This window comes from Chiloscyllium punctatum, chromosome 5 (assembly GCF_047496795.1).
Source record: "Chiloscyllium punctatum isolate Juve2018m chromosome 5, sChiPun1.3, whole genome shotgun sequence".
NCBI lineage: Eukaryota > Metazoa > Chordata > Chondrichthyes > Orectolobiformes > Hemiscylliidae > Chiloscyllium > Chiloscyllium punctatum.
Window position 1 is genome coordinate 110992168 of NC_092743.1, and position 15039 is coordinate 111007206.

The 15039-nt window shown below is 39.9% G+C and overlaps 1 protein-coding gene across 1 annotated transcript in view; it reads right to left on the reverse strand.

The window, feature by feature from the left end:
• itprid1 (ITPR interacting domain containing 1) overlaps window positions 1-15039 on the reverse strand; it is a 111788-nt gene that overhangs the window by 53450 nt on the left and 43299 nt on the right. The window contains 3 exon segments of the mRNA XM_072569578.1: window positions 3299-4369; window positions 7538-7608; window positions 14037-14094. Of these exon segments, the coding sequence (XP_072425679.1) occupies window positions 3299-4369; window positions 7538-7608; window positions 14037-14094 (1200 nt within the window).

Sequence of the window (15039 nt, forward strand, 5' to 3'; positions counted from 1 at the left end):
CATAAAATGGTGGCATGGTGGCTCAGTGGTTAGCACTACTGCCTCACAATGCCAGAGACCCAGGTTCGATTCCATCCTCGGGCAACTGCCTGTGTGGAGTTTGCACATTCTCCCTGTGTCTGTGTGGGTTTCCTCCGGGTGCTCCGGTTTCCTCACAGACTCCAAAGATGTGCAGGTCAGGTGAATTAGCCGTGCTAAGTTGCCCATTGTGTTCAGTGCATTAGTCAGAGGGAAGTGGGTCTGGGTGTGGACTTATTGGGCCGAAGGGCCTATTTCCACACTGTAGGGACTCTAATCTAAATAAAAACCTATTCAATGCCTTGGCCATTTCCTCATATCCCATTACTAAATCCCCCTTCTTATCCTCTAAAGGACCAATGTTGACTTTAGCCATTCTTTTCCATTTTATATATTTATGGAAACTTTTGCTATCTGTCTTTATATTCTGAGTTTATTCTCATTATCCATCTTGCTTTTGATTATAGCTTTTGTTTATAAGCTTGGCTTTCTGCTGACCTTTAAAGCTTTCTCAGTCTTCTAGTTTCCCACTAGTCTTGGCCACTTTGTATGCCTTCTCTTGCAAGTTGATAGCTTCCCTTATTTCCTTTGGCACCCATGGTAGATTACTCCTTTTCCTATGTCGGTCCTTTTCACAAGAATACACTTTTGCTGAGCACTTTGAAAAATTGCTTTGAAATCCTCCACTGTTCGCTAACTGTCTCACCACAAAGTCTATGCTTCCAGTCTACTTTAGCCAACTCCTACCTCATCCTATTGTAGTCTCCTTTAAGCACAGGACCCTGGTATTGCATTTTATCTTTGCACTCTCCATCTGTATTCTAAATTCAATCATAATATGATCACTCCTTCCTACAGGATTGCTAACTATGAGATCATTAATTAGTGAGATCGTGTCTCATTATGCAGGACCAAGTCTAGGACAGCTTGCTCCCTCGTCAGTTCCATTGTACACTGTTCAAGAAAACTATCATGGATACACTCAATGAACTCCTCTTCAAGGCCACTTTGACTGACCTGGTTCAACCAATTGACGTGTAGATGAATATTTCCCATGACAATATTTCCCACATTTTTACAGGCATTAGTTATTTCTTTGTTTATTGCTCCCCCCAATGTGAACTTATTATTTGGTGGCCTACAGACTACGCACATCAGTGTCTTTTTCATCTCCATAGAACCTATATTATCTCTCACCACTGCCCACTGTCATTGCTGGCTCCCAGAATGCCACATCTCAAATGCCAAGGAAGGAGTTGGGCCTTGATGTAGAAAGGCTGTGCCCTCACAAATTCAATTAGGAACTCTAGGAATTGTTGGAAATCTGGCACAAAAATGTTGCTACTGTTTTCTTTTTGTGTGTTTTATCAGAGTAAGGGGAACTGCTAAAGAATCTCCAAGCTAATTAACAGATTTAAGCATTTCCAGAAAAAGTCATCTAAACTTGGAACCATAAAAGATTGCATCACAGAAGTAAGCCTTTGTGCCCTTTAGATTTGTGCTGGCTCACTGCTAAAGCATTTTGAAACTCATCTCACTCCCTGTTCCCCCCACTGTTACCTATTATCTTTTGTTAATAACATTTATATTGTTTTCCCTTAACAGGTGTAATCGTCCTGCCTCAAACACTCCCCTAGGTGAAACTTTCCTCTTCAAAGACCAAAACAAAGAAAACAACACTGTGTCTTTTGTTCAGCTCGATTAACACTGTATCCTTTCCTGGATTTTAGAACAAAAGACTGAGATAAGTAAGCAAATCATACCAGATTATAATACACCACGTAGAGCAATGGAAAAATCGAAAAACGAGCGTGTAATGGTGAGAGTTAGGAACAGCGAGATCCTATCATAGAGGAGATGGATGTCAAAAAGGAATGTCAGCTGAATGAAATTTATTTATTTCTTTGAAGAGATAACCAACAGAATGGTAATATAGAAGATGTCAAATATTTATATTGCTAAAATGTGCAACAAAATGGAATAATGAATAAGATCAGGACATAATAAGTCAGGGAACAAGTGGAAGGTTGGATAGGTCGTTGGTTTAAATATATAAAGCAGTGGGTAACAGTAAGGAGGAGATTCAGATTAACAGAAGGTGAGACTTGAGGTCCTGCAAGAATTGATCCTGTGACTACAGCTGTTCACAATTTATATCAATTATTTACACTTTGGAATCAAACCTGTACTTCCCAAATTTGTGGATGATGCCGAGTTGGTGAGTGCAAGGAAAATAGACTTGCCAACAGGACATATATTGTTAAATGAATTTCAACACAGAAAATGTGAAATATTACAGTTTGTTTAGAAAAATAAGGAAGACACATAGTATGATAATGGGTCACATAACATCTAAATAATGTACAAGAGCAAAGGAGAACAAATATACAAATCATAAAATTGCAATGCAAGCTAATAGGACCTTAACATAAGTAAACCCAACACTAGTGTTTAATTCTAAAGGGATAGCATTGAAAAGTGGAGAATTCATGCCAAATGTTTACTAGTCCTCTGTGAGACACACTTGGAATACTTTCTGCATTCTCTTTGCTTTGTTATATAAAAGATGCAGAGGCACGGGAGAGAATGCAATCAAGATTTACAAGGATGGTGAAAGAGCTGTAAACTTATAACTGTCAGGAGAGACTGGGCAGACTCAACCTCTTTTTTTGTGAAAATGAAAGACTGAAAAGTAATCTAAGAAAGGTCTTTGAATAATTTTGACAGAGCAGATGCAAAAAGAGTATTTCCACTTATTTTAAGGAGACATACTAGCTGTCATCACTGTGACAGATAGTAAATCATGTGGCAAAAGTAAAACAAATCATAGAAAATGCTTTTGCTTCAAGAATATTGCAGAAATAATTGCTTGACAGTTAAATAACACATTCCAATGTAACTGCAAATGGTCATTCACACATAATAAGCCAAGATCTGAAAGATGAGCAAAAGGTAATAGTCACACCAAAAGAGAAAAAGCTGAAAGTAATAGTGGATTCGAATATGGGACCAGTTTAAATAACTATGATTGCATAGAACAGTGAAATTCATGCATAACTGTAAAGTAAAAACAATAATTATTTTACTAAGTCCAATATGTCATAAATCAGACATCAGCAATCAAAATTACATTTGAATCTAATGAGCAGTGCTTTGAAAGTTATATGGTGGGATTAGTTCAAATATGAGTCTTGCTTTAAATTTAATGGAGACATAGCCAACTTGGACAATATACAACTTAGATGTCTTTTTATTTAGTGAATATTTATGGTTTACTTACTGGGGACGTAGAGATGATTTGTGTTGCTTGTTGTAATTGCTGCAAGGTTTTGATCAATTGTGTTTCAGAGTATGATAGAGGAGTCTTTGATTGACAATTTGTGTCCTTTCTACTGAAGCATGTTGATGAGCAACGATGGTGAAGACAGCAACAGTGGTGACAGTGGTGGCAGTGGGGACAGTGGTGACAGTGGGCTGGAGATTTAGAAATTGGCTCCTGAGCAATCGTTTCAACATTATGCAGTCCAGTATCCAATGACATTGATTTTGTGAGCAGTCTACCAAATTGAAATTCCATTGCAAGTAAATTGAGGTTCTTCACTTGACCACGTTGACTTTTTTCAGTAGTATACTCTCCAGTGTTTTCATCAGTCTGCACTGCTGCATCTCTGAACTTGACTCTGTTTTCTCTGTGCGTGCTGTCACACTGAGAAGTATCTTCATTTGGTTGAAATGAAAGTGGTTCCAAAGAATGAAATTCCGTGATGTTTCTTGGTTGCAAATTGTCTTGAGGAATTTGGAAGGTTACTAATTTGCTTGTAGCAGCAAAATCTTCTGAAACAATGTTAGTGCATTCTCGATTTGTATTCAAGTTGCTCACACTAGTTGCATTATTCTTCTTCGAGTTATCATCCCGAGAGCCTCCAACATTGTTTTGAACCTGGATCTCATTACTCAGCCAAGTATTGGTATTAAAAACTGAAGAGTGGTTTGTGTTCTCTAGAGTAGTGGTGTGTAAACAGCTGCTGCCACCACTTAAGCCATTTATCTCCCCAGGAATTTTTACAGCACATGGAGATTCCATACTTTGCTGATCAGAGGAAGTAGGAGAATGGCTGTTGAGATTTTCCACAGTTAATATCTTCTCTTCTTGTAAAACATGTGACATGATGCATGCTCCTGCACACTGCGTCTGATCACTGTCGACAGACCCAGGGACAGAGATTTGACCAGGAAAATCACCTGTTGCTTGTTCAGCATTCGAGCACTGGGATGACCACTGCCTGTTTTCTTGGCATGTGTCTTGACTGCTCATGCTGTCTTTGCTAACATCACATTGTGTATGGTGGATCTGAAAAAGGTCAGCAAACATTAGGTACTCTATAGATGAGGAATCCAAACTTCATGTTTTCAAGGTGGGGTTGGGAACCAGACAAGCAGAAATATTTCAGGGCCCTTCCCCGCACTTGAACTACGTCATTCTTGCAATCTTATTTTGAAATGTATATTGGATGATTGTGTGGGAGACAGCTTGGTTCCCAATTAGAGGCATTGACTGCCTCCAGAAAGCTGGGTCTGCCTGCTGCTGGTCTCATACCAGTGGAAAAGCCAGGCCATTAACTGGGAGCAGGTGGAGTCCTCATTCCCTCCTTGCTGCAATTCCTTTGAAAGTTGGAAAGTATACTGAAGGTGGTGGGATCCTGCAATTTCCAAATTGTGCCCGAACCTTCTTCCATCCCAACCAGGAATTGAAAACCCAGCCCCAAGTATCAGTTTTAAATAGTTCTAATAGTTAGAATACCCACAATGCATGTCCTTACATTCATTAGCTGTGAAGTACCCTTGCATCGCCTGAGCTAATGACATGTTGTGTCACGATCTTTATTCTTTAACTGGGAGAGAAATGAGAAGGCTATGATCTGAGCTGTGAAGTGATCATGACAGGTACTTCTGCTGCCAAAAAACAGGCAGGGCTTCATTTATTTTCTGATCCAAAAAAAACAGTATCTGTTAAAATTCAGCAAAATAACAATTCACAATAAAATTGTCAGGCACCGCATTACTGGGGTCGAGTCATATTCAGGTCAGTAAACTGTAATTAGTGAGTGAAGCAAGGTCACTGTTGGAGTCTGAGATATTTAGAATTGATATTAATGGTTTTGATTAAGGAACCAAGTGTATTGCAGCTAAACTTGCAAATAAAACAAGGTAAATGGGAAAACAAGTAGTGAGAATGGCACAAACAGACTGTACAGGGAAATAGAGAGTACAGAATACTATGGTGCAGAACATCATAGAGTTGTACAACATAAAAACAGGCTGACCAATAAAGATCCAACTATGCTAATCCCACTTATATGCACTTGGTCCATAGCCTACTATGCTCTGATATTTTAAACGTTCACAACATTTAAGATACACCTAGATGAGAGCACTCGCCTCCATTACCTTCTCAGGCAGCCACTCCATATTTCTACCACCCTCTCGGTGATTTTATTTTCTCAGATCCCCTCTAAACCACATAATCCTCACATTTTGCTCTCTAGTCTTAGACTATTTGCCATGGGGAAAAGATTCTCACCATCTCCCCTGTCTGTGCCTCTTATGATATTGTACACCTCAATCAGAAACCTCCCCAGTCTTCTCTTGTCCAGGGAAAGCACACCTAATTTCTCCACATAACTAAGATTATCCATCCCAGGCAACACCTTTGTAAATCTCTGCAGTCTCCCCAGTACAATCACATCCTTCTGATAGTGCAGTGACCAGAACAGCACACAGCATTCCATCTTTGGCCTAAACAATTTTGTAAAGTTGTATTAAGACTTCCTTGCTCCTGTATTCTATGCCCCAGCTAATGAAGACAAGCATTCTGTACACCTTCTTCAACAGCCTGTCTACCTGTCTGGACACCTTTGCAGATCTATGGCCGTGTACATCAAGTTCCTTTGTTCCTGAGTCTATCCAACCTTGCCTTATAAGATAATCACTCCATTCCAGCTATTAGTCTAGTAAACTTTCACTGAACTGCTTCCTTCGTATACAACCTTCCTTAAATCAGAAGACCAACGCTGGGTGCAAGGAATTCCAGATATGTCCTTACTAATGACCTGTATGACTGAAGCATAACCTCCCTACTTTGGTATTAGATTCTCCTTGCAATATTCTATCAACTTTCTTAATTACTTGCTGTGACTATATTCTACCATGTTGTGATACATGCACCCAGATATTCAGACATCTCTGCATTTCACACATCACTGAATACAAATACAAATAAGTTTTGCCAGGAAATTAGAATGTCCAACACATAGGAACCGCGATTATCCAAACACAGGCGGGGTGTATTTTGTTCAGGTAATTGCATATTCAGATAATTGAATGACAGATAACACAGTTTGACCAAGCATCAGGACCTTGCGATCTGGTTCGGATAATCCAAAATTTGGATAATCGAATGCTGGATAATTGAGGTTCCTCTGTACTCCAAACATTCACCAATTTTTAAAATATTTTAGTGGCACTTTCTACAAGTTGGAGAAATATTTGCATTATGAGTAGAAAACTTCTCAAATGAAGGGATCGGCTTTATTAAACTGACCTTAATTTTCTGTCCCTCTTTTAAGCATTTGCTACCTCCAGACATACCTATTCCTATTGAGAGGCTTTTGTGGAGCATCTTGCAAAGTCTTACTTTCTTAAAGGTACTATGCAAATAAAAGTTGTTGCTGTCTGTCATTTTCAAGCTCTCCATGGCATGATAATAGGATGGTAATATCACATATTGACTTCAGGTGATTGGACTGAAATGGAAGGGAAGCGACAGCATGTAATTGTCATTCCAACTCCATTGTGAAATATTTGATTTTGCAATGTTCAGGACTGAAAAACTTTTATGATATTGATTAACTGGAATGCCCTCACAGACAGGGACGATGTAATTACTGTGCAGTAAATTTACAGAGGCAGTTTTCAATGTGAATATTGAAATATCATAGAATATATTTGAGAAAAAATGTTGACACAAAAAAGTCTTCATTCCTAATGTAAGATTTTTTCCAAAAAAAGTCTTAACATTTTAAGATTATTGAACCTAAAATTATTGAACTACCTTTTTTTCTGTACAGGGTATTTTCTTAAGTAGCCTAGATTTTACCTTATGTAACCTGTTTACTGGGAGGGATTGAGATATAGGAATGAAAGAGTAAAGTTGAAAATGAGAAGTAAGGACAGTTGAAAGCTACAAAATAAGCTGTGTATGATTTTATTAGGAGACGACAAAGACTCCAGTCACCTCATCAATGAACTAACTTAGCAGAAGATAAAGTCCCTGAATTATGAAATTAAGAGCTGGAAAATCCACCTGTGTTAGGGTCAAAGACTGAGAATAGTGAAGGAAAAAAGAATTTGTATACTAGATAAGGAAATGTACATACTTACTACCAATGATAGAGTTATAAGAAATACGGGGATTTGAATATAACATGCAGGAAGATTTAGTTTAAAAAAAAACACATACCTGCAATGGGATGAATGGATCCTCCAGAAATCCACTACTGTCTGACTGACAGCTATTTTCTCTTTTCACATCTGTTATAAAAAGAAAGATATTTAGCATGACATGACAATCATCCAATGTGGCCCTATGGAAAAAAATGACATTTACCTTTCATCTTTCATCTCATCATGTTCTAAACTGTTTTATAGATAATGCATTTTTTTACAAAATTCTAGTAATTTGTAATGTGGATAAATAGTGAAGGCAATTTCAATGCGGAAGCGTTACACACGAGGCATTACAATCTATGTAAGCATGATGTTGTTTGAAGGATAAATATTGGGCAGCGCAGTAGGAGCAGTTTGATGCTCTTTAATTTTACCTCAAAAGCTTTTATATTCATTTGAAAAGTTTGATAAGGAATTCAACCTAACAATTCAACTTAAATATGGCACTTAAATATGGCACCTCAAACAATATAAAACCACAATCCCCCAGTCAACATAAGTTATGAGCTCCAGGCCCAGAATAAAACTTCCAAGTTCTAACTGAGAGGCGCTACTGTTGAGCCAAGTGTGACACAGATAGTGTGATGCTGGCAACAATTGGAACATACTTAAATTAAATATTTGTACCTCTTCTGTAATAGAATAGGCATTTGATTAATAAAATGCCCTATATGATTAAGCAATGGCTTCATCCTCAAAATATATACGCCACATGGAGTACTGTGCAGTTCTGGTCACTATATTACAAAGAGAATACAAAGGCATGGAATGGGTGCAGAGATTACCAAGGATGACACTAGAAATGCATGCAAGTACAAAAGATTGATAGGCTAGATCATTTTTCTCTTGTGAAAAAAAGTATGAGTAGTGAGGTCTTTAAAAGTATGAAGGTATTGTCTTTATGGGGTGCAGGGAGAATGTGAGAAGAGCATAACTGGACATCATTGAGATAGGTTAGTTATCAGGAATCTTGGCAGGGAATTCAGAAGAAACTTCTTTCCCCAAAGTGTGGTTAGAATATAGGACTAGGTACCGCAAGGTGCAGTTAACGTGTATTTAAGGAGAAATTAGACAAGCATGTGAGAGAGAATAGATGATTAAATGGTAGGTTTTGATGAGGAAAGATGGGAGGGGATCATGAAACCCAGTATGGACACATTGCACCAAGTGACCAGTTTCTGTCCCAAATGTCCTTTGTAATCCTGTATAAATAGCCCTTCAATGCAGCCCAATACATTAAGGTTTGTTGAATTAAAATACTTTTGCTATCAAGGATAATGATACTTCCTTTGTACATGACAGAAAAGGAATGTTTGGCAGAGTACATGTGGAATGATCCTGCACAACTTGCAGTGTTAGGACAGTGAAGAGCAGGCAGGCTCTAGGGTAGGGATTGCACAGCATTTATACACCTCTGTTTCAGTCCTTGTTGGAGTGATGAGCAAACCCACATCAGACAGCTGTTGACACCAGGAGATTTCAATATCTGAACACATACAACATCTGCTGAAACATGCAGTGTAAAAGTCAAATACAAATTCTAAATGTCAAATGTAATTGTGGAATGAAATTTTAATTTCAACTACAGATTGCAAGCATTAAACATTAGTCTCACGTATGCTGCAGTTATCTGTTTTAGGTAAATTCATTGTGGATCTAGGTGTGGATAGCTTACTTTCTTAATTGAACCTGTCTGATGTCAGAATTCTAATTTGCTTTTTTTTTGTCCATATATGCATTTGAAAGGCAATTACACAACATCCACATCTACATCATCTGTTTGATTTCTTCATAAAGGCCTATGGATTGGTGATGGCAAAACTCCCTGGATGCATGACCCACATATTCATTACTGTAATTCTGAGGATCACCATCACCTTTTGTCTCATGTATAGCTCAAATCTCCACTTGTCTGGATGGGTACAGTTCCAGAAGCTGGGGGAATCCTAGTGGTATTATTGCTAGATTATTAATCCATAAATTCAGAACAAACTTTGGGGACCTGGGATGAATCTCACCATGGCAGATGGTGGAATTTGAACTCAATGAAAAATTCTGTGACTCCAGACCCACAGCAATGTGGCTAATTTTCAACCGTCCTCTGAAATGGCCCAGCAAGCCACTCAGTTCAAAGGGAGTTAGCAATGAGCCAGCTGGCAATGTCCACATCCCTCGAGTGATTAAAAAATCCACTCAGTTCATAAATGTCCTTTAGAGAAAGAAGCTGCCATCCCTACCTGGTCTGGCCTGCATATCAAACCCACAGCAATCTGCTTGGCTCTTAACTGCGCTCTGAGATTGCCAGGTAAGTTGGTGGCACAAGGGTATAGAGTTGGGAGGGAGTTGCCCTGGGAGTCCTCAATGTATCCTCAACCTAATGAAGTCTCTTGGCATCAGGTCAAACATGGACACGGAAACATCCTATTGATTACTATATACCACCATTACCTCACTACCAACATTCCCATGCCCCCACCCCTGACCAACAAGGTAAGGGACATGAGAACATCACCACCTTCAAGTTCATAAATTCACCACCAACATCACCTGGAAGTATCCCTTGGGGCCTTGGAGGGAAATAAGGAGGGAGGTGTGGGTGCAAGTTTTGCATTTCTTGCGGTTGCAGAGGAAGATGCCGGGAAATATATCACCTCCAAACGGACCCCACCACCAGGGATATATTTCCCTTCCCTTCCCTATCAGTGTTCCGAAAAGACTACTCCCTCTGTGACTCCCTCGTCAGGTCCACACCCTCCACCAACCCAACCTCCACTCCCGTCACCTTCCCCTGCAACCGCAAGAAATGCAAAACTTGCACCCACACCTCCCCCCTTACTTCCCTCCAAGGCCCCAAGGGATACTTCCATATCCACCACAAATTCACCTGCACCTCCACACACATCATCTATTACATCCGTTGCACCCGATGTGGCCTCCTCTATATTGGGGAGACAGGCCGCCTACTTGCGGAACGTTTCAGAGAACACCTCTGGGACACCCGGACCAACCAACCCAACCACCCCGTGGCTCAACACTTCAACTCCCCCTCCCACTCCACCAAGGACATGCAGGTCCTTGGACTCCTCCATCACCAGACCATAGCAACACAATGGTTGGAGGAAGAGCGCCTCATCTTCCGCCTAGGAACGCTCCAACCACAAGGGATGAACTCAGATTTCTCCAGTTTCCTCATTTCCCCTCCCCCCACCTTGTCTCAGTCAAATCCCTCGAACTCAGCACCGCCTTCCTAACCTGCAATCTTCTTTCTGACCTCTCCGCCCCCATCCCACTCCGGCCTATCACCCTCACCTTGACCTCCTTCCACCTATCGCATTTCCAACGCCCCTCCCCCAAGTCCCTCCTCCCTACCTTTTATCTTAGCTGCTGGACACACTTTCCTCATTCCTGAAGAAGGGCTTATGCCCGAAACGTCGATTCTCCTGTTCCTTGGATGCTGCCTGACCTGCTGCACTTTTCCAGCAACACATTTTCAGCACTATCTCCTTAACAGCATTGTGGGTCTACCAACAGCAAATAGCCTTCAGTGATTCAAGAAGCCAGCTCACCACCACCTTCAAGGGATTGACTAGTAATTGGCAATAAATGTTGGCACAGCCATTGATGCTCAACAACTTCTCATGAATGAATTTTATAAAAGTCACTCCAAGATAAGGGAGTGGTGTTGGTCCAAGTACCACTCATTGAATGGAGTATATAACTTTGACTGAAACTCTAGGATTGAAGGATTAAGTGTGGACTTTCTATAAATTGGCTTCCATGATGTCTTCAAATAACATCACGATATAGAGAAATAAAAAACCCTGCTTGATTGGCACCCTATCTATCACCTTACTCTAATGCAGAGTCTCAGGTTTGAGGAATATCTGCAAACTACACTTCAGTAATGCATCAATCCTCCTTTGACAACACTTTCCAAGTTCATGACCCCTATCACCTAAAAGGACAATGGCTGCATGGGAACATCACCAACTAAGTTCCCCTCCAATACACACCATCCTAACTTGGAAATATGTTGCCTTTTGCTGCTGGAATTCCCTTCCTAACAGCATTGTGGGAATCCCTATATCACATGGAATTCAGCAGTTTAAGAAGGCAGCACCCCACCATCTTCTCAAGAGTAAGTAGAGATTGGCAATGAATACTGACAGCCAGCAATGCCCACATCCTGTGAAATAATATATTTTTAAAATTAGTCTGCCACAGTCACAAGGTATGAGATCAAAAGCAAATAGCAATTCACCATTCACTTTACAAATTACTATTTTCCAGCAAAATACCAAGAACATCTAACTTACTTTGAATTAGTATAATGTACAAACATGATTACTGATCTGCCAAAACCACAACATACCCAGATGAAGCAATTTGTCAATAGGAACCCAATCAAAACCTTTATTATTTTATCAGACTGAATCAAACTATCCGAATTTAAGCTTCTCTAGTTTTAGCTTTAACATGCACACACCCTTGCATTTTACATCTGCTCATAAGCAAACAAGAAGTGGGCATGCAAATAGTGCACTGTCCAAGAGGTAGCATGTCAGTCATTAACTTTGCAATGGAAATGAGCTTTACAGAGAAACACAATAGAAAGGAAGAGTTATTAAACAGGCATAAGGGACAAGGACAAATAAACATTGAGGCAGGGTTCAGCAATCACATGTTTCCTTGATGGAACAATGAATACTGTTCAGATCCAATGGGTTAACATTAGATTTCATGAGCACTAATTATAGTCAGAATTGAACAGGTCAAATGAATTTGAATAGCAGATTAGGACCACCTTTTGCACGCATCATTACCCATTTTGCTACCATTCTTGCTCCCTTATTTATCACAGACCTCCTTTTCCTTATTTTTCCTGCCCAGCTTATTCAAACCTTGAGGAAGAGGGAATGGACCAGAAACATTATCTTTGATTTTTTTTTCTCCACAGATGCTACCTGACCTGCTGAGCTCTTCCAGCAATTCTGCTTTCGTTTCTGATTTATACCATCTGCAGTTCTTTCGGTTTTAGCTCAGGCTCTGCATTTGCTTAAAATCAATTCATCGCTAACATCTTTCAGTTTTGACTAAAGCTTAAAGCAGTTTCAAATCTTAGGCAAACATTTTGCCTGGAGGTAAGATCAAAAAAAGGAAAGGTCCTAAAGTGACCGGGTGTGGCATGTTGAGTTTCTGCTATGTTCCCAACCTGGAGGCATCTTCTTTTTAGGAAGAGAACGTCTAGGGGAGTGCACTGATTACCCAAAAACAAGCCTCAGGCAGCCTATTAGACCGATTAGATGGCTGGTAACTTAACATGATAGGCGGCTCTGGAAGGTTAGTTCACATGGAATCCGGGGCAGCTGGCAAACTGGGTACACAATTCGCTTGATGATAGGAAGCAGAGGGTAATAGTGGAAGGATGCTTGTCGGACTGGAGGCCTGCGACTAGTGGTGTGCCTCAGGGATTGGTGTAGGCCAATTGCTGTTTATTATCGATATCAATGATTTGGATGAGAATGTACTAGGCATGATTAGTAAGCTTGCAGATGACAGTAAATAAGCAAGGAGGCGCTGACACCACTGATAGAGAGAAAAAAGCCACTGACTGAGAGGAGAAAGCTGCTAAATGTTTGGCATGGAAACCTCCTGATCCTTCAAGTTGTAATTCACTTCAAAGCTCAGCAACTTGACTGTGAGGTGGAACAGAGGTGACAAAGGAAGGAGAAGAAGCTCAATCTCTGGCAGTGAATTCCATTTCCCAATCACAACATGTAGATCCAAAATTCAGCCCCTCAGTCTTGTGATCATACAGGCGTCATCTGTCATTCTGGGGGGACTGTTGTCACCGCCAATTTTTTCAGATAGAAATACACAGCAATAGCCAGTTTTTAATTCAGGTTTTCTCTCCTCTCCTTTTGCTTCCTGGTTTTAGTCCTTTGCACAATTAACTAATTAAACACCCTTTTTTTTAAAATTGGAGGGATCAGTACATGCAAACTTCACAGAAATATCCAACTAAACGGCAATTATCAACCTAAGATATGGTGGACACTGTTGGAAAGAAGTTTTAGGGCAAGAGTGAAGGCAGACATTTAATCCTTACCACTTTCCAGCCCATCTGACCCAGGTGAACCAGAAAGTAATGAGGATAAGTAGACCTTAGGAAAGATTTGATTCATTACTGTCATGCGTACCGAAAAACAGTGAAACGTGCTTTGTAAGCAGATCATATACAAGTTCATCAGGGTAACAGAACAGAGTGCAAGATACAATATTTACGAGATATGTACAAAATATATAAGCGCTTAATTTTTCCAGCTAGGAAAGAGCACCTGTAGGGAAAAAGATCAAACACTGTATGGGAACTAAAAGGCCTTCAAATAAAAAGATATAAAATCTGTGATTAAAATTTATAAGTTTATGCATTGTTCAGAAATCTTAAGACAATATTCTTGTCAACTGAGGCTTAAAGACCATTTTTCAATGTTATAGATCCTGTCACTTACCTAAATATATTTTGCTCACAGCCATTTTTGGAGAACTATCTTCCTCAAAGCTCTGTACCTTAGACAAAAATAAAACATCTTAAAATTCATGCCTGGTTTTCTCCCGAGTTCTACATTTTTAAAGTATTGACACATTTTCAAAGTTACGTCATAAATAATTGAACATAGTAACAAATAATACAGAAATGCTGTAGCATTTTGTTCGCAGCGCACTGCTAAGGACACCTTGCATTGTTAATAATGCATACAAAGTATTCTGTTGCACTACTTAAAGACCAACGTCTCCTCCTCCTCCTATTCTAACCAACTAATTTCCTAAGACAGCATGTACAAACACAGATGAACTGATTTGCTAATTTATGGTTTGTACAATCATGCTGTACACAGAATAACTGCTCTGTATATCTCCCTAACAAAAACCTGTGTGTGAAATTTTAACTAACTGGTTGCAAATCACAATGGTATTGATGTACTTCAAAAGGAAAATCAAGGGCCTGGTTTTCATCCGCTATCCTTTTTTCCAATTATCCCATCCTCTTAGGTAGTCCCATGGCCTTAAGGATGACTTGCTTCCACTCCAGTTGGATGGGTTCTGAAATGGCTGATCAGTCAATGTACAACCTGCAGACTCTGCCACAAGTGGAGAAGGTGGTGTTTGAAGGGCTGGGGAGCTGCAACATTTGGAGGTCTATGCACTCTTTCTGAAGCCTCGACTTCAGATCGTGGGTGACAGTTTCTCAAATGTATGCAGTGGTTTCCCAAAACAGCCTTCTCTATTTGGTCAGTCACAAGCCAGGTATATGATTTGGAGGAAAGAAACACAAAGTGCTGGAGACACTCAATAGGCCAGACAGCAACTATGGAGAAAGAAACAGAGTTAATGTTTTGAGCCTGATATGACTTTTGTTTTGCAGTTCTAAACGATTGGAGTCCCAAGTTTCTCTCTACAGATCCTGCCAGACCAGTTGAGTTTCACCAGCATTTTCTGTTGTTTTTTTTAATT